Here is a 21757-nt window from a genome sequence, read left to right as displayed (position 1 = left end):
TAATAGTTTCTATTATTTTCATACATCATGTAAGATATTATAAGCTTTGAAAAAGTGGCTATCAAATGCATTCAGTCCCCTTGGACTTTTTCACATTCTGTTATGGAACCATTAATCATTTGTTTTTTTTTTCTTGTGCCATCAATTGACACAAAACACTGTATAATGTGAAAGTGAAAGCAAAATCCAACAGATCCTCCTAAAATAATTCTAAATATTAAATAGAAAAAACTGATTGCATAAGTATGCACTTCATTTCAATCATCATTTGGTAGGGGCACTTTTGGCAGAAGTTATAGCCATGAGTGTGCTTGGATACTAGCTTTGTACACGAGAACACGGTTAATGTTTGTTCATTCTTCTTTGCAAAATCGCTCAAGCTCCCTTAAATTCAATGAGGACCATTGGAGTAATTTTCAACTACTGCCACAGATTCTTGATTGGATGGTGGTCCAAGGAGAGTAAAAGCAACTGTATAAATAACAAGAAATAATTTCACAATTGAAATACAAAAGACTGAGTTTAAGCTCAATATATTCAGCCAAAAAAATATTTTATTTATTATTTATTTTATTTAACATAACTGCAAGTCTGTCCCCTTACATTAATAGTGGCCAAAGACGGTAAATTCAGACCACATCATCACTGGTAAGTGGGTGCACAGAGCCCTTGTAACATTGAATGCTTTTATGATTAAAAAAAATAAAACTAATTGATTGCAGGCTTGAATGCAGATCACTGCAACATACCATGAAAACAGTCAAGGCACTGTTACCAATAAAATCAATAATATAAATGAAATCTTTTGCCCCCTGTTCAGCTGTGGGGGCAAATCACGATCTCAATACTAAATCAATACATAAAATTAAATTAATAAGTATAAAAAATAAAATTGTACAATGTACTTTTAATAACTCATTTGGAATACTGTGTACAAATGAGTATAACATAAAAAGTGCAGAGATGAATGACCAGATACATTCTGGCCAAGAGGAATGGGCAAGAAATGCACCAAGACCATCTGCAAAGATGGTAGTGACCTACCCAAAAAGATCTGTGACTTTAATTGCTGCCAGAGGTGCTACACCAAATAGTGAGCTCACTGATCTGAATAATTATACAATCAACATTGTCAAATTTAGCTGATATTTACCATTACTTAGCTTAGGAACAAGTAATATGTTTATTCCATGCTGAAAAAAAGAAGAAAGAAAACAACGTTTCAGCCGTAGAGCTTTCTTCAGGTGTGAGGTTTGCTCAAACCTGAAGAAGACTCCACGGCCAAAACTTTGTGTTTTCTTTCTTCTTTTTTTCAGGATGGAATACACCTATTACTTGTTCCTTTGAGGCCTACGCATGCTGACGCAGCTACCCACCTGAATTACTTAGCTTAGGCATATAAGTCTTCAGTTTTAGCATTAGGTTTTGAATAAAATATTAAGTTAAAAATAAGCTTATTATTTATCATTTTGTAAATACACAAAATCGGAAGGACTCAATACTATCTAGAAAGTGTCAGGGCCAAAGCTTCATTAACTTTTTCAGTAGCTACCTACTGTATGCTACTGCTTTCAACATCTCCCCATGACTGACCTCCATCTCACAGATTCCAGGGCTTTAGGGTTTCACTGGGGAAAAACAACATTATTCATTGCACCGCTAGAAAACAGAATCCAGTTACATATTCACATATTAGAACTCACATATTATATATATTCATATATTATATATTCACATATTAGAGACCACATCTCAAAATCCTACCCCAATCAAGCATGTCATGAGCTAGAACAAACAGTTATCTACTGTTTGAAATGCTGCTTTAAGGGTGTTTGAAATCAAATGTAAAACATTTCCTTCTCAAGTACATGATTATTTAGCAATGGACTCAGACAGAATCATCTACTTTAGGTTACCTCCTATGGAGAAGTATATCTAGCTGGCAAGTAACCATTCACACTTGATTGACACTTCAGGAGGAAAATAGTGTCCCTGAAAAACTCTTACAGATTCTTTTACAGATAGATAATCTGTTTTAGAACTTCCCCTAATCCTTAGATGATACCCTACAATAAAATACATATTACTGTTAATTGTATTGCAGTGATTAAGGCCACACCTGAAATCCAGGTCTTCTAGATGCTGACGTAAGCAATCCACTTAAAACTGTGTGTTTCATCTTCAAGTTCTTCGAACCCAGGATTCCCACCTGTCATCCAGAGCCTCACAGCAAATTAGATTTCTGTCAGAGGCAGTCTTCTACTGGATAAATATTTTTAAACAAAATAGATGCCTCTACAATTTGAATTAATGGTACATTTGTGGATCTGCTCAGAGATAAGTGAGATTAAGCACCTCTGTCATCATGGCACATAAGAATGTTGTTCTAGCTATGAGGTAAGCTTCGCAATTCTAAGCACATGCAACGTTTACCAGCACACACAGATATAAACTGTGATAATTGTTAGAGAAACACTCACCCTGTTCTGCTCCATGGGGTCTTTGATGAAATTAGTTTCCACAGCAGAAAGATGGCTGACTGTAGGGATGATTTGACAGCCTTTAGTGTAGGAATGGATCTAAAACAGATTAAAGAGCCTCTTATTATATTATTACTTGTTATATCTGTATTATTATTTCTAACTATACAGTTTGTAAATAAACATGCCAGTATGTCTTTGAACTGTAGGATGAAACCGGATAACCCAGAAGAAACCCATGGGATGATAGGGAGAATATATAAACTGCACCCCAGGTCCAAAACTAAACCCATTGCGAGGCTGCAATGCTAACCACTATGCCACTGTTCTGTTTTCAGTACTGTATATTTATTTATTATCAACACAGATACTTCATTGTCATATTATACAGAATCACTTATTATTACTTATAAACTCTTGGGACAGCTTATACTGTATGTCAACATTTTTAAGTTTTTTTTTGTAAGAATTTTTACTATATCTCTTCTCTGCTCCTTGGGTAACACAGCCACTTAACATTCTTAATCTCACAAATCTGATGTACCCACCACATTTTTCCAGTTATCTGTGTATACAGTACCAAGCTATCTCACTGGATCTCAGAAGCAAGCATGTCTGAAGCTGACTGCTTTGTGGATGACAGAGCTCAAAGGAAACTCATATTGTTGCTGGAAGTAGTGTCTAATTCCCGCTGGACTAAAATGTTCCACATATGATACTAAGGGACACTGAGCATGGAAGACGTACTATATGATGAGACAGGTGCTAAACTAACGTCCCTCTCTAAATTGGAGACAAGCCTTTGCAGCATCTGACCTGATGCATTTTAAAGTCTTAAGTTAAAAAAAAACTCTTTAACAAGCTCTAAGGCAAGTCAGAGTAAACCTTTTTTTCAAAACAACCCCCCCTCCCAAAAAAAAACAAACTGCAAAAGGTTAAAAATCATAAGGCACGAAATGTGAAGGCAGAGGTCTTAACTGTAGTCACTGAGAAGGTCAAATACATTATCAATAAACCATCCTTGTTAAAGAAACAAATATAATGCTGGACCATTCTTCTCATAGAAGACACATTACCTATATAAGAAAAACTTACAAATCTCAGCATTTTACACTGCACTGTCAACCTCATATGAGCTAACAGTGGGCATTACTCCCAACTGAGCAAATTGCAGTGCTCCAGACATCTGTGGAGTAGGACAAATTAAACACTATTCTGGCACATCAACGTCAATCACATTTGATTATCACACATGCAGCCTTGTCCAAAACTATCAGGCACCCTCTTACAATATGAATGTCAAATTTGCCTGGGAATCAATGATAACATTCTGATTTCAAATTCAGTATTTTTTCGTGCCTCTATCTGCTTGAGTGACTGCTAAGAGGCCCAAGAGGTGTAATGCCCAAGCGATGCTTGGTGGCACAAAAACTGATGTTATTCTATTACTCTATGGATTTTACTTTTACATGTGTGTTGTCTGGAATAATTTCCACTACGTGTGTTCACAGCGTTGCCCATTTAGTTGTGGTTGAAAAGCACTCTAGTGATATAAACAGCAAGTCAGCACAGGGACCAGAAACTAGTTAATAAACACAAAACAAGAAGTCATCTTAAGGGACAAACTTAACTAAACTGTCAATGATGCAAAAATAAGGGGAATGGCAAACACAGAAGAAAGAGCAAGGGACTTACTAAAAGAAATTCAAGAACTGAGCAGACACTTGGCAACTGAAATTTAACACCAATAAGCACAAAGAGAGAAACATAAGAAGTAAGAAAATACAGTTGCAAGAAAAAGTTTGTGAACCCTTTGGAATTACCTGGATTTCTGCATTAACACACAAACAATTGCATTTCTTCTTGTCAGTACTGAACACATCCATATATCCACAAGTGATATTTCAGCTGCCAAAATGTCTTTAGTTCCATGATTCCATATTAATATTCCATATCAAGTGGTATTAAATCAGTACTACAACTTTTTTTACAACAATAACAACAGCAAGTACAGTATTTTTATTACCTATTTTTAGAAACATTATAACTTAAAGCTACATTATACTGTAGCTTTTTATTAAATATATAAAATATATATTAATTAAATACAATATAATAATTCTATACAATATTCATTATAAATGAACGTCAAAACTTTTCCAAAATAAATCTGTGAAGGACGATGGCGGTGGACTTTGGCATGCATGGCTGCCTCTGGAACTGGCTCTGTGGTCTTTATTGATGATGTAACTCATGTTGGCAGTGTGACGTGAGTTGACGTGAGTTGACGTGAGTTGACGTGAGTTGACGTGAGTTGACGTGAGTTGACCTGCAGCAAGACAATGGTGCAAAATATACCTCACACTTAACCAAGGAGTTCCAAGTGGAAACTTTTGAATTAGTAAAGTCAATCTTCTTATTCGAATTCTCTTCTGCACGCACTTTACTTGTTTAAATGGAAATAAAGTCAGAAAACCCTACAAACATGCATCAACTGAAATTGGCTATAGCTGAGACTTTGCATTTCAAAGGAACATACTGTATAGTATCAAGAGTCTGGGTCACGTATATGAAGCAGTCATGTACTGTATGTAAGAAGAAGGCAACCAAATACTACCTTTACCTAGGTTGATTTACTTTAAATTAATTTGGCCCAGTACTTAAACTCACCTGAAACAGGGGGATAGAACACAACAAATGATATTGCTCTAATGTCATATAATAATGTAATGGCTAAACAAAAGCTGAAATTCTGTACTTTTGCCTCATATTAATCTTTTCATCTAGAAAAGGGATTTCAACAGTACACAGAAAAATGACAAATGTCACTTCACTGTCTCAGTACAATGATTTTCACAGGCACCCCTGATACTGTACATTCTAGATCAAGGCAACATTTGATTATGTGCCATTTAACCTTAAACCTTGTTATGGAAATCTGGACTGCATAGGTGTCTATTGTATTTTTTAGTAATAACCTTCAAGAAACTATGAGAGGAGAGACCCCGCATTTTAAAAAACGTCTGTTGAACTATTTTTAAATATATACTGTATGATAAGATCTCAGATCACCTAACTGCAGGAAATTAAATGAGCTACAGTAGATGGCTCTAAAAGAAAAATAGCTTCCTTTCATTTAAAGCTTTTATTTATTTTCTTACAGGCAACATAACTCTAATAGAAAATAATAATAATTATATAAATTGCTTACACTTATATAGCGCTTTTCTGGACACTCCACTCAAAGAACTTTACAGGTAATGGAGACTCCCCTCCACCCCCAATGTGCATCATCCACCTGGATGATGCGACAGCAGCCATATTGCGCCAGAACGCTCACCACACATCAGCTATTAGTGGGGAGGAGAGCAGAGTAATGAAGCCAATTCATAGAAGGCCATGATCAGTAAGAGCCATTGGGAATTTTGGCCAGGACGCCGGGGTTACAACCCTACTCTTTTCAAGAAGCGCCCTAGGATTTTTAATGACCACAGAGTCAGGACCTCAGTTTTACGGCTAATCCGAAGGACGGCGCCTGTTTACAGTATAGTTTCCCCATCACTACACTGGGGCATTAGGACCCACATGGACCACAGGGTGAGCGCCCCCTGCTGGCCCCACTTACACCTCTTCCAGCAGAAACCTTAGTTTTTCCTAGGAGGTCTCTCATGCAGGTACTAACCAGGCTCAGACCTGCTTAGCTTCAGTGGGTTGCCAGTCGTGAGATGCAGAGTGATATGGCTGCTGGCAATAATAATAAATGATAACTATACTTCAATTACTAACACTGTTGTAAAACAGGAGAGACAGGATCATGTCTGACCATGTTTCACACATATTAAGTCTTAAGTAATTAAAACATATAAAAGTCTTGCTAAAATAAATCTTATTTTTAATTTGGCTTTAAAATACTACTATTTGTATCCATATTGATTTCCAACACTCTTATTACCTAGTTAATTATATTTTACCAAGTCTAATAATACTGGTAGAAGGATAATGCATAGATATTAAATGTAAATTTAAACTTTATTTTTCAGCATCGTATTTAAAAATAGAGACATTCCGTCTCCTGGTGTGTACAAGGTAACTAGGTCAATCATAAACATGAACTCTGTGACCCAGCAGTGTGATCGTGTGATGGACAGACACTCTTTCAGGGGTTCTCAAGATCGCAGATCTTAAATGAATAAAGCCATGAGGCCTGCCAAAAAAAGACTGGTTGGATTTCATAGCGATATATCACATCAGTACCTTTTAAGCTTACTGACAGCCTGACAACATTTATTTTATGCAATTTCCTCTGAAGACAACGAGCCACAGGAGCCCTGTTGTCAACATGGATACAGGAGTTTAATGTTATTTCAAAGGTCAGCAATCATGATGGACTGCCATGTGTCTGTTAAACCTCAGGGTTCCCCCACAGGTCATTCTGCCATGCACACTGTGTTAATGATAAAAGTGCACACAGAAGATGTAGGCATGAGTGTGATCTGAAAGTAAGGTCATTATCACGCAGACTATGAAAAAGCAGGGAGCAGTAAATGAAAGGCAGACATCAGGGCTTTACCGATTTAAGACCACTCTCTAATGTATACTGACCTTTTGATTCTGTACTGATTCGGAAGAAAATGATCATGAAAGTCCCAAGCTCTCTCCCCAGAAAGCTTAAATATGAACAGGAGTAACTGTGAGGCCCATGTGCAAGCATCCATTTAGCACTACATACTGTATAACTTTATTACAGGATTAATTGTGAGTGTATAATCTTTTTTTATTATTATTGGTAAATGTATCTTTCCCCGTCTGCAGAGAATTTAATTCTCTAATGGAGTAATGCATTTCAAAGACGATTATTGCATTAACCAGGGGACATGTCTTTATATAGACAAACACATTTTAATCAAGTGTGGCAGGACTTGCTGACCACAGTGTTAATCAAGTAGTAACTCAACCAAGCCACAAACGGTCCAGAAAAAGCATACCCCTGTAAGTTCCATCATCATCATTATTTACCCATTTAGTTGATTGTTGTTTTTTTATTCAGATTTAGAACCATCGCTCTCTTTGGTGTTCTGCCTTCCACCATTGACCCCTATATAAAATCCCTGTGGCACTCAGTCAATTTCAGGAATTTCCACTACCAGCCAAAGTTAGCAAGCAGCAAAACTTGGACTTTATAAAGCCTGCAATATCCAGGCTAAAGTATTTATCTAGCACACCACCTAGTCTTTTTACTGGACAATTTCAGGTTGGAGTAATGTCTACCTGATCATCGCAAACCAAGCCAATTACATGGCCAATAAATTTGTTTGTTTTTTTTTGCTCCAAAAAAACAACTTTAGTTACAGTAAATTCTTATATTGATATATATCTTCATTTCAGTGATTTTTCTATTATGGCCAGTCAGTTCTGCTTTTACTGTTTTCACAGTGCAAATCGGAAATAAGGCATTTAATTTATTACTATGACTATTTTTTACAACACAAGTATGAAGGGGTTATAGTTCTGGTTGAGTATGTGGAATCTAGTTAGCAAAAAACAGTTGCGTTCCCACAGTGGGGGAATAATGTAAAATTACATTTCCTAAATATTTATTCAGATTATTTAAAAACTTTTAAGGTTGTAGAAAATGTAAAACCATCCTCAATTTCTCTGTGCCTACAACACCTCCTTCGATACATTTAATACTGCACAGTGACAAAGTATACTGTGCTTTTCTCAGGGTTGAATTCAATTAACAAATGATAATATAACAAACAAAAACATACTAAACCAGTTTTGATAAAATAACACAAAAGCAATGTTCAAAATTATTATTTTTTTAAATGAAGCAAAATGGTGTTTTCCAGACATCTTCCCACAAACCCTTAATTATAATTGAATCACTGGTTATTATAAGACAACCTTTCCATAATGCAAAGATCTTCAGGAATGCAACTACCGTGTTACAGCAGAACACACTCTACTGGCAAATTTCTAACCAGATGGGAAGCTCTGCCCATGGGTTGAGGTTGAAATTGCTCAAGGTTTGAAGAAAACTTTCCTGTGTGTATACTTGCCTTGTGCAGCAGTACAGCTCTCTCCTCTCGTGAAGCCTGGACAGTCTTCCAATGGAGCCTCAGTCTACCTTGCTGCCACTGCAGGTGCCTGACACTGCTCTCCAGCCCTTCGGCAACCTCTGCAGACACAGGCAGGTCTCCATCAGCACACACAGACAGAGGGAGCTGAAACAGAGGTAAAATAAGGTGTAAACAGGACATTGCAGAATTGGCAATCATTCTTCAATTTTTAATAGCAATTCTTTTCAAATAGACAATTCAACCTTGCCCTCCTTACAATGTTTCCATCAACCTAGGAGAGATGAAAACATTGGATGTTATTCAAAATCTTTTTTATCACTGTCCAGAGTGGCTTTCATATTAAGTGCAGGACTGAAACACACTTTGTTGATAACACTCAGATCTACAGACTACCAAACCAGAGAATGTAGTCGCTGATGTGTGATGTGTGTCACTTGTTGTTAAACAAGGATTTGTTAGTTAATAAATAACTGTGACCTTCCCCTTTAAGCAAGAGTAACTTGTCTGACATGCATGTCAAAAATCATTTCCTCCTTTGGAGGAGTCAAATACCATTTGTTTTCTTTATAATATGCATGTTCAAGAATATGCAAGAATATGCAAGTATACTGAGAGGCATTAAAAAGCACAAATGCCATTGGATCCAGTACTCTTTCATCAATTTATTCCTTTGCCCCTCAGTATATCTATGTAATTTTCAAACTAAAAACTATAAAATACCAAAGTACTTACACTGAAAACTAGTTAACCAATAAGAAAGAACAAGGGACATAATCTCTAATGAGTCCAACATAACCTTTTGTATACTGCAATGATCCATTTTAGACCCTTAGTTCTTTCTGATCTATATCCACGATTAAGAGTCCTTTATAGCTAGGAAACAAGTTGTAGAAAAGTAGTTATATCTGTGTATGATGTAACAAACCAATATGGGCTGGTAGAAAAAAAAAACTTACATGAAACGAAGGACTGACAACTGTCAAATTCAATTTAACATTATCTTGTACAATGTGATCCGCACAAGGAACATATACATATCACATGAGTTGCAGAAAGCATGTTTCTACATATGGCTTAATGTGGAAATGAAATCAAGGGAGATTACACTGAAGCTTTATATTTTAGATTGAGCAAGTTTCACAAGTTTAAAATATTGTTTGGTTTTAAGTTTACCACAAAAATAATTTCCTAGCTTAACAGTACATTGAGCTCACAGAAGAGCAAGATTAAAGATGAATATTTAAGTAACAATACATTCAGTCAGTAGCAAAAGTGATTCAAAGTAGATTTGACCAAAGAATAGAAAATCCTAAAGCTATGACCACCATTGCCTGAGCTGACCCTTCAGACTTAATATTTTAACACGTATGCAGGGTCACAAGGGTAAACTAAAATATTTATGACAAAGAGTATGAAACATGGGTGGCACGGTGAAGCTGTGGTTAACATTGCTACCTCACAGCTCCAGGGCCCTGAGTTCCGTTTGGGACCTGAGGTACTATCTGTGTGGAGCTTGTATGTTCTCCCCATGTTCATGTGGGTTTCCTCCAGATGCTCCAGTTTCCTCCCACATTCCAAAGACATGCTGGAAGGTTAACTGGCTTTTGGGAAAATTCACCCTACTGTAGGTGTGAGTGTATGCATGTTTGTGTCTGTTGTCTGTGCGGTGATGGAGTAGTGTCCCATTTAAGGTGCATCCTGCCTTCTGTCCGTTGCTTGCAGGAATAGGCTTTGGCCCTCCCGTGACCTTAAATTGGACATAGTGCTTGGGAAATGGATGGACAGAACATAAAACACTTTTTTACGCATATCATTTGTCACCTGGAACAGGGGGTCCCAAACTCTGAACTCCTTGAAGTAGCTGCTGAAAAGAACTTTATATTCATTTAGCTACTAAAATAATCAAAATGGCCTGCTCATATTTTTGTCTTACTTATTATGTTTTTAACACTGTAGAAATGCATAATCCAGTCACTCTAATGTGCACAGTAGAACTAAAAGTTATACAAAAATACATTTTTAACCCAGCAATATCTTAAACTGTTAAACTGTAGTAAAAACAGAACTTACTTAATATTATGTACTGCAGCAAAAAATATCTACTGTGAATTAAGTAAACAATGATTACGTTAGAAAAGATTTTTTTTCTGTACGTTTTACAGACCTATTTTTTCTACATATAGAAAAGGGTGGCAATTCAGTAGTGTTTAAACCATCATAAATGTGGCCTAAGGTTCTTAATGTATTCCATTTTAAAAAAATCTATACATTTTCACTTCATATTCATGCAGCGGTTCTTCAGTTGGATTAACTGAATTAAGAGTGTTTAACATATCTGTTGGAGCTTAATGGTGACAAACGCACTCAATTAATTGACTTTGCTTCAATATAAAAAATTGATCACTTTTTTAGTGATGAACAGTAACACCAACCAATACTTAAAAGGTACTTTTAGTATACAAATACTAAAAACCTTTGAAATTGGAAATGGCTTTTTATATTCCTTTAATTGTACTGACTTAATCTTAGGAGCAAGCAATAGGTTTATACCATGCTGAAAAGAAAATAAAGAAAATACAACATTTCAGCTGTGGAGCCTTCTTCGGGTGTAAGGGTACAGGCCTGTTCTTGATAAGATAGTTGCGTCAGGATCTCTGGGCTCAAGATTGGAAATGACAGAAGGAAACAAGTCATCAACTCCTAAAGACCTTCAAAGTGTTCTGGTCCAAACGTCCATGCAGAAGAGCCTGCAGAAGACTCCACTATCCAAAATGTGTAACACCCAACCATCAATACCACAGCAAGTGATCTCTAGAATGAAAAAGTAAATCTGATAATGAATACCTTTAGGTCATACATTTTCTTAACCCGTTCTTAACCATTCGTAGAAGTATAAGACTTAGACTGGCACAAAATAATGTAACCAATTTTATTAAGAACTGAAAGATGTTTTTATTAAAAGACTGCAGAGATATTTTATTTAGACAGTATAGTAAATGCAGGTGAATTTATAAGCACAAGTCTTCATAATTCTATTTTCTTTGACCTTGATATTAATACAGGACATCTTCTCAGATTCACAAATAATTTGCATGGTATTATAAAACACTATCTGTACTTATTTTTCTTTACAAAAATATGTGTTCAGTCTTTCCAAAGTAACATGCATCTTCACTGGCATTTTGCTGAAGATAAGTGAAAGTATTTCATTGCACTGTAAAAGCTGATAACGCTGTAACACCCTGTTATTAAGGGCTGCATATTTCCTAGCATTTAATACACCTCAGTTTTAATCATGAATGACAACCGCTACATCAACAGTGGAGATTATTTACTTAAATGTAGGGGAATGTATGAATCGTGCTAAACAGCCAAAATAAAAGGAGCTGAATATATTAAGGCTTGGTTGTCAAAAATGTCAGAAAACTGTGCTGTTCAAATTCCTTTTCTATATTAACAGAAATCTGAGGCATACAGTACTTCTGTCAGAGGAATAAAAAATTGAAAATGTTTAATCACATTAAATGTAGGCTTACCACAGAGTACAGAAAGACAACTGTTTTTACCTTTACCTACACGTTAGTGTGTTATGTGATGTCTACAGCAAGTCAAATAGATTACAATGTTAATTTTGCAATACAAAATTAAGGAACATGACTTAAGGAAGAGCTGGATCTTTTTCACAGCTTAAATGACGAATCTGAATTTAAACATCAGTAGGGATGTGCACTAAATAAAATATAAGGACACATTTTTCTTTTTTGGCAATTATAGGAGCACATACAGTAACTATCCATAACTATTAGCATGTGCATGTGTATGTTCACACTTACTTAAACTGCACTTTAAAAGCCATGTTTGGTTAATAATGTAAAAATAATGCCCACCAATCTTGAAATGGTCAATTCCAATTCTTATTCACCGAGTCACTATTGTGGGACCTACAGTACATGAATATGAAATAATGAACCGAAATCCAAATGTCACAAAAAGGTAGCAGCACATTACAACTCTACCATAGTGTTGTCTGACAATGAAGACAAAGCCTTTAACAAGACAAAAGGATCACCAGAAAAGATTATCCTTACTCAAACATTACATTTCCTATAGTCCCAAAATAAAGAGGAGAATAAATAAGAGAATGCAGGGGCTACTTATCACTAGGCATAAAGCAAATAATCATTAAGGGGGCTAACTCAAAGAAAGGTTTTTTCACATGTTTACCTCAAATTCATATTCAAATATTGGCTGCACGTGTAGTTAGCAAAATTCAGAACTACAGCCTCTAAGAAGACTTTTACGGCAATCCATGTGGTACAGCTTCTTTCCAAGCAGTAATAATAATATTTTTTCTCAGGGAAGACAGGAGGCAGTGCAAGCTTTTCTCTATGTCAGTCAATTACAAGCCCACGGGTATAACACACTTGTAAGGGGTGACTAATACACTTAAGATATGTACAGTATATTGGAGATGACTACATGGTCAATCCAGGTTCTGCTTAGAGCGAAGGATAGCTCTTACAGTTAAGAGGCTGTCTCTTTGAATCTGGACTGGTTGTTAGCCAGGTACAATCAGACCAAGTGTCAGAACACACTGAATTGGCAATGAACACATTGAATCCCAGGGGGCTTCTGTGTTCATACTTAGCCAGGACATCCTGGGCTAGCCATGGACCAGTGACCTGAGTGGCTTGCTGTGTGCTCGCGGGGCCTGAGTTGCACAATAAATCATGTGTGAGGCAAGTGTGTGTCACTTTCAACCCTCCTGTGTGAATTGCCTAACCAAATGGGGGGCTGTGAATTAAAAAAAAAAATCTTGTTAATGTATATGAATGTATTGATTGTAATGTATTATTACATTATAACATTCCCCTACATGTAAAAAAAAGTTTATAAATATATTTAAACATTATCAAATTGTTCAGATGTCATAAAAAAACAAAAGCCTTTTGACCAATTTGCTATATTATATCCAGTGTATTTCTAAAAGTAAACATAGGCTCAAAAATACAATTCCAGGAAGCTGGATGACTAGCTACAAGTCTTATCCTGTGAACTTTTACAGCACAGCCACTAAAAATGACTCAGCCCTCAAATGACTCAATCTCAGCACTGAGCAATCAGTGACAGTGACTGAGAGACAGAAGGTGGAATCTTGCAGCATAAGAAACACCACATATAATTTATTAACTGAAAGAAGCTGAAGACAACTTTTCTCAACTAGGTCAGAGTTATGCTGACACCTACTGGCGGAAATATACAAACTACTTCTTACCATGTCCATTTTGTTTTTCAACTGTATGGCTTTCAATTATCTTCTTTCTGACCAAAAGATAACACAGGGCACTAAAATCTACAAATAATACCCCAGACCCATGGCGAGAGCAGTTCAACCTTGTATGAAAACAACCAGAGTGAAAATGCAGACCAATCGGCACCAGACGTCTTTACTCTTTATACAATTGTTTTATTAAATAGCACAAGACCTGGGGGAATAGGGTTACATTAGCTCAATTTAAACTAAATTAGGCCAATTCTCCCCACCCCTCCACAAGTGCTTTGGGGACCCTGATTTGGGGAGCTCTAAATGTTCATACCAGCTGGGAACCAGCTTGGCATCTTGGGCATGTAAGTATATGAACATATCCCAATTGCTCAGGCTGACAGTTCTCTTATGTGTCATTCATTAAGCAGTTTTTATCTCTCTCAATAGAATTCTGTAGGTTTCTGAGGAGAAGATGTGAGAAGCCTTTGTGTCAAAAGATAAGAGTTCTGCTAGCACAAAATTAACATGCATGAATTGCACCAGCAGAAACAGACTTCAGGCTCCTGAGATCACAAATCCTGCTGTTTAGTCATTTGAGAATGACATATTAGTTTTACAGAAATCCAACCATCGTTATTGGCTAATGATGAACACTTGCACTATAAACATCAGGCTGTCCTTGAAATGTCACTTCTTAAATCCTTCAGATTTTACCCTTAATGGTAAATACAACTGCATCGCAAAGAGAATTCCTATACTCAAAACTCCTTAAATATTTCAGCGAATGATGTTTTAATCATTCATGCCTTGTGTACAACATTAAGGTTTAAAATTCTGTGAACTAACAAATGCCATTATTAAAGAATTTGCAACCCCACGATCAAAGGACTTTAGATTTGTGCTCAATTTAAATAAGCAATTTACCTGAAAGCATACAAAAAGTAAAAAGTAAACAGTTGAACACAACATTGCTTTCAGTTGTCACTGAGTGACAGATTTGTTCAGGTTCATTGTTAACTGGAGAAAATGAAGTAAAGAAGAAGCGAAACATCTGCTCTAATAATTTCTTTTTCAGCAGTCGAATAGCTGCGTAGCAGAGAAGGAAGACAGATTAACACAGCTAGCATAATACTAAAAGACACTTTCAGCACAGGCAAGAGTGCATATGATCCTTTGAAAAACAGATCAAAATGGCAGATTAACTAAATTCTATTTTAAAAGGGACTGAACATTGCACTCCAATTACTGTAGCAATTTACATTATTTAAACTTATTGTGATTAATACTAAATTCTAATAAAACATTTTTCATGTTACAATAAAACTAATATAATAATACATGAATGTTATATATAGTATCATAATAGTAATTAGTGTAATCGTATATTTATAGTACAGGCTTAGTACTTACCATAAATCTTATTTTCTCCTTAATAATTATGTTAAAGCATTCCTGTTATGGTTTGTATTTTTATGGATTTTATTTTTAGTTCATAAGAGGTAATGTTGTACTCATGTTAGAATATTATTACACATGCTCGTTATTCATTCTTACTATATTGTCCATGAAAAATGCTAAATACACAATTTAAGTTAGGATTTGCCTGATGACCCAAATTAGGCTAGCTTGGATTTCCATACTGATTTGATCTCAGGAGGAAAAAGGTCAAACCTACTCCTGTCTACATCCATGGGAGTGGCTGGAGATGGTGGACTCGTACAAGTACCTGGGAGTCCACATCGACGACAGACTGAAATGGTCTAAGAACATCGAGGCCATCTATAAGAAGGGACAGAGCCGACTACTTCTTGAGGAGGCTCTGGTCCTTCAATGTATGTAGTAAGATGCTACATATGTTCTATCGGTGGTAGCGAGCGCCATTTTCTACGGTGGTATGCTGGGGCCCTGGGATTAGAGCAGTGGATTCAAAAAGGCTGAACAAGCTCATCAGGAGAGCAAGCCCTGTCATTGAGTCTGACCTGGACCCCTTGGAGATAGTGTCTGAGAGGAGAATGGTGTCCAAACTAGAGGCCATCATGGACAACATCTCCCATCCCCTCTATGACAGGCTTGTAGAAATGAAGAGCACGTTCAGCAATAGACTGATTCATCCACGGTGCGACAGGGAGCGCTACAGGAGGTCATTCTTGCCTTCTGCCATAAAACTGTACAATGCATCCACCTTGCGTCTGAGCAGAGGCAACATTGACAGTGACCTGTTTCTGGACTAAACACATCTACACATCTACTGCTACATCTGCTCTCTTTCTTTTCACGTTCACAACTGTTTTTTGTGCAATATATGCCAGGGACCTATGCAATACATTTATATTTATATTTATATGTGTGATACGATTTTTCTGCATACTGTTCTGTTCTAGTTTGTTCTTTGTGTGTCCGGACTGTGAGTAACTCTTTTAGTGCACCCCTCACTGTACTGATTGTATTGTATGTATTGTACTATTAGTATTATTGTATCATTCATTACACTGTGGCTGTGTTGTCTGTGTAAAGCTGCTGTTGCACTGCAATTTCCCTCACGGGATCAATAAAGTATCTATCTATCACAGTTAAAAAAAAACTTTAAGTGTCGATGAATACTTCTCTCCAAAAAAACTCAGAAGTTCTAATGCCAATATAGTTTAACAATCAATAAAAACCATCTCTTATTTTTTAGCTACCACAATAAACTTCCAATAGAATTGTATTAAAATATTTTTAAGACAGGCCTCATAAAGCTCATTTCTTTGCTAAATAAAATATGAATAATTTAGGAATTATTGATTAACATATTTTTAACAGTGTCATACAGTGCCCAACCAGTTTGTCCTGATGTTTCAGACAACCATTCAATTCAATGTTACACTCATATGAAATGTATGTCCACATGGAAAAGTAGGAAATTAAAGATATTCTTCTGTGGTGCGACAAACAGAATTGTGACATTTTGACAGGCTGTCAGCACCACAGCTTTCTGGAGGGGCCACAGCTGTGGGTAATTAAAGGCCCTGGACCAGCCACAGCTGTGCCACGGCCTGTTTAAACAGTGTTTTATCTGCAGTAGGGTGCTGAGGAGCAGGACTGCTGCCAGCATTCCAAGTAGGAGGGATTGCAAACCAAGCCAGAACTAGCAATAGATATCAAACTGAGCCAGGTTCTCTGTTCCTCTTCTTTTTTAATACTGGATACCAAAACATAACTCAGAAGTCCTTATTCGCTCAGCCTGTCACAAAGACATTCTGGATTTGAACACCAACAAGGGGAAAGGATAAAAATAAAGGATGACCCACACACTGCCTATTTACATGTAATTATCTGCATCTATGGTTTTCACCATTTTGTGGGAAGTGCTCATTAATTGCTTTAGCTGATGTGGTGATGATTTCACTATTGTTTGAATCAATGTACTGTGCCAACGCGATTATTTTAATTGTGAGTATTCATTATCTATACAAACATTCAGAAGCAGTGAAGCACATGAGCAGTTCAAACAGGTCCAGGAAGATTCTACTCAAATATTCCAGGAGGAGAACATACTTCTGCATTCAAATAAGAGAAAAGGTTAAAAACAAAGAATTCCAAAGCTACAATTCTAGAGGTTTTTTAATTGGAGCTATTTTTGTCTCTTTCTGGAACACAAAGAAATCACCGCAGATAATTTATATATAATGTATAACATGTATTATTAGAATGTCCATCAAGCTACCACCATTGGACTAGAAGGCAATGGAATGGGGTTCTAGGCATTTCACTATGAGCTGAATTTCCAGAGAAGGGCACAACATCCAAAAGCAAGTCCATAAGGATTTCAGTTTGAGATTCACAATACTGCTGTTGACCTTTAAGCGCTTGAACATTTTGAACACCCTATACATGTTTTGTGCTCTGTGGACTCTCAATTCCTAATATGGGGCTCCAAACACTGGGAAATCATACTTTCTGTACTGTTGCTCCAAGACTGTGGAATGATGTCCCATATTACATCTTGTGAGTCACACCTGTCTCTTTCATTACTTTTTGTTATTTTACGTACAGTACATTGAAAGGTGATGTAGAAAAAGATTATTAGATGTCTATTATTACTTGGATTACTATGGTGATTATTGTTACTTGTGTAGTAAGTGCTCCTGCACTAACAAACTGACGCAGAGTGAGTGGTGGAACATCCCATTATCACCAGTCAGTTTAAATTATTTATAACTGGAAAAGCCTGACTCATTGACATGTCTCACTTACAAGTGCAACTCCCACTAAACTTAAGCAGATGCAAGCCTGGCCAGTACCTGGATGAGAGACCTCCTGGTCAAGCTAAAGTTGCTGCTGGAAGAGGTGTTAGTGGGACCAGCAGGGGATGCTTAACCTGCGATCTGTGTGTGTCCTAATGCCCCAGTATACTGATGGAGACACAATACTCTAAAAAAGGTACCAGCCTATGACGCATTAAAAACCAAGCTGTTTTTCAAAAAGATTAGGGGTAACCCCTAGGTAACCCCTAATTTCCCCCTGTTCTTTACCAATCATGACCTCCTAACAATCCACATCTATGATGATTCATCACTGTTCTTCTGCCCACTAATAGCTATGTGTGCTGAGCATACTGGCATACTATGGCTGCCGTCGCATCATCCAGGTAGGTGCTACACACAAGGGGTGCTGGAGAGTAGTACTGTCCACTGTAAGTGTAAGGAATTAGTAGTAGTAGTATTACATTTAATAGGATTGCACAACTGTTCTTCAGATATTAGCAGGTTATGCTCACACAACACACAATACAGCAGCACACAAATATGTACAAACATCACCTGTGGACAGCTTTCCTGGCTAGCTTTAATTGAGCATCTTCAAGACAAATGGGACATAGACTTCTTTAGCTATAATTCTTCAGTTTTCATCTAGATACTCATTTTTAATAGGACAAGATATCTTTTTAATTAATTCAATTGCTCATTCCATCAGTGTAGTAACACTGCATGGTCACCAATGGGTATAATGAATAAAACTGCCATTGCTGAGAAGGCTATCCCTGTATGTTGGCTTCTCTTATGAAGTCATATGGATCTCAAACAGCTTTACCACCATTACAATGTATGCTGAATTATTTAGGTTGAGTAATGTATTTCACCACCTGGTATTCAGTTTATTTTTAGAGAGCCAGTGTACTGTAAGATCAAAATACAGCTATGTATAGCTCTTATTATTGTACAACAACACACACTCCAATTCCAGTGTGACATACTGCTAGCACTCTTACCACAGAGGGGGGCGTAATGTCCTCCAGCCTGAGGCAGGACTTCTCCAGCAGGTGTTCCAACAGGCCAGCCCTGGACAGGAGCCAGGAAAATGCCAGCAGCAGTTCTCTGCTTCCCTGAGAGCCATCAGTGGGCAGCTGATAGAACTCCAATGCACCGTAGCCACAGTGCCACAGTGCTGACTGCACAACACTGACCTGCCTCTCTGGAAAGAGAACACAAAATTAAAGTAACTAAAGTGCCTTTCAAAACACAATAAAAACAAAAATAAAAAATAAAAACCTAGCACTGTCTGATAATGATTGATCGCTTTAATGCATTGTTTGTGTAATTATTTTTAAAAGGTAACCAACAGATTAAACAAATATAAGAAATGATTGACTTTTTGTGGTTTTATATATCAATAGTGTCTACAAATAACTAAAACTTAGGCTCAATGCAACTTTATCTAAAACTTTAAAAAAAGATTAATCTTTTCATTCCTTTTCGGGACTTTTAAAAGTGCAGTACATTTTATTTACCTATTACTTTTTTTAGAGAGCCTACTGAGGAGTTTATACTCTTCAGGAAAACTAAGATACAACAGATTTCCATGGTCCAAGAAAGACATGAAAGGCTAGGATATATTGCAGCAGATCTCAGTACAGATGCAAGCTGTTTTTTGCTTATATGCATGTCCATCATCAACAGGCTGAAAGATATAAACTATTCATGCTTGGATAATTAGGTTGGTTTCTCTCAGCGTAATAACCTGTCTATACATAGCAAGAGCTGTTCATTAAAGGTGTCTGTTAAGCTGTCTGCAAGCTGTGCACTGGAACAGATTGGAAAGCCCAGCATTTGACTACCCTTGGCTTAGCCTGCTGGCAAAGACAGATTGGAAAATTTGTGTATAGTGTTTAAAATCAAAACTTTAGCAAAAACTCCCACAACAATTTCAGTCAAGTTACCTAGATTTCTTATGCTGTTCTACCCATTAAATATACACTGCCCTGTTGTACAGTTCACTCTACAGCGAAGAGCAATATTCTCTGCTCTTACCACCTTCCTAAGAGTTACACTTGCATGCAAAGGTTTGGGCATATCTGGTTAAGCCTTAAATTCAGTGAGATGAAGACAATTCCAGGGTTGAACAATTACTCTGACTCTCCTAAACTCTCAGGTTGTGATAGTTGTTCTGCCTACTTTCAATAACCATGGGCTCTTGAGAGACTTGAAAACAAATATAATTCACTCCTACAAAAGAATATAGCATATAAACAGGTCTCTAAACACTTTACAAACAAATTACAAACTGGAAATATCAGAAACATCATTTATAAATGATTTAAAAAAAGGAGTTAAAATTGTTGAAGTCAAGGCAAGATCTGGAGACCCAGAAAAATCTCTCCTACGAATTCATCACAAAAGTCAACGTCTAAACTCTACAAAGCAAAGCCTTGATAAGCTGGAAACTTTTTGAAACAAAGTGCCGTAGACTGCTGAAAAAATGTAACATTTAGGCAACAACCACAGAAGATATAGTTGGAAAAAAATGGGTGAAGCATTTGAAGGAAAGAGCACCCTGACAACCGTTAAGCATGGGGGTGGATCTATTATGCTTTGGGCTTGTATGGCAGCCAATGGCACAGGAAATGTTGTGTGGGTGGAAGGAAGAATGGATTCAAGCAAATATCAACAAATCCTAGAAGGTAATGTCCCAGAATCAGTGGAAAAAATTGAAGCTGGAAAGAAGTTGGATATGTCACAAAGATACCTCAAAATCAACCAGGAAGTACTTACAGGAAAAATTAAGGTTTTGGAATGGCCTTCACAGTCCCAAAACTTAAATATTATTAAAAAATCTGTGATTTCAAACATGCAGAGCATCTAAGAAGATTTAAATATATTTCTGAGCTCAAAAGGTTCTGCAAGGACGAGCTACAGATAACATTTGGTTATCTAGAGGAACTATTACTAGGTACTGACTAACAGGGTGCCCAAACTTTTGCATGTGCCATATTCACTGTTTGGTTATTTTTATCTATAAAAATGTTAATAAATAGCATTCAAATTTGCATAAAGATGGCATGTTTAAGTTTGTACCATGCAGAGGTTCTGTCAACTTCTTTTCACTTATAGATTTACTGCAACATACTGTACAATCTGACCAGGAATGCCCACAATTTTGCACACAACTGTACTGTTTTGCACACAAATGACAACACAGAGTAGTGTGTGTCCTTTCAGCACTCAAACAACCATTCACAATTTATCCTTCTCCTTTCCAGATTCTGTTTGGTAAGGAATTTTACTAATATTCCAGAGCCCACAGCCAAACATTTTCAAAAAGCAATCTGTAACAGCATATAGGCCTATCTGTCTTCTCATGGCTAGAAAATTCAGCAGCTGCTTTATGGGAAGTGCAGGAGGAAAACAACTCTTTATTATTCACTGTTTCACCTCACTCCTGCGCCCATGCAAGGAAGGGTGAAGGTCAATCACTGTCCTGTGATCCCAATCTCTAATCTGTCTCCATCTAGCCAAATCCTCTTTGCACCCAAAGACTCTAATCAACAATCACCAGCTACTGAACCACAAAGGCTTAATGCCTTCTCAAACAGGGAGATTAGGGAAGCCATCTTTTTTTTTTGTCCTGTTTTGCATCTGCTTTTTTTCCCCGTCAGATTCAGAACTTAC

General features: G+C 36.9%; 1 protein-coding gene across 2 annotated transcripts in view; it reads right to left on the bottom strand.

Moving 5' to 3' along the window:
• Positions 1–21757, bottom strand: part of tedc1 (tubulin epsilon and delta complex 1) — a 61519-nt gene that overhangs the window by 38896 nt on the left and 866 nt on the right. For both annotated transcript variants that reach the window (XM_088648855.1, XM_088648856.1), the window contains exons 3-5: positions 19081–19283; positions 8543–8707; positions 2481–2579 (exon numbers count right to left, since the gene is read on the bottom strand). In XM_088648855.1, the coding sequence (XP_088504981.1) occupies positions 2481–2579; positions 8543–8707; positions 19081–19283 (467 nt within the window). The remainder of the gene's footprint in view (positions 1–2480; positions 2580–8542; positions 8708–19080; positions 19284–21757) is intronic.

Source organism: Lepisosteus platostomus, chromosome 10 (assembly GCF_059453375.1).
Source record: "Lepisosteus platostomus isolate fLepPlt1 chromosome 10, fLepPlt1.hap1, whole genome shotgun sequence".
NCBI classification, from domain to species: Eukaryota; Metazoa; Chordata; class Actinopteri; order Semionotiformes; family Lepisosteidae; genus Lepisosteus; species Lepisosteus platostomus.
Note: the sequence above shows the minus strand (reverse complement) of the source record. Positions and strands in the feature narration are given on the sequence as shown.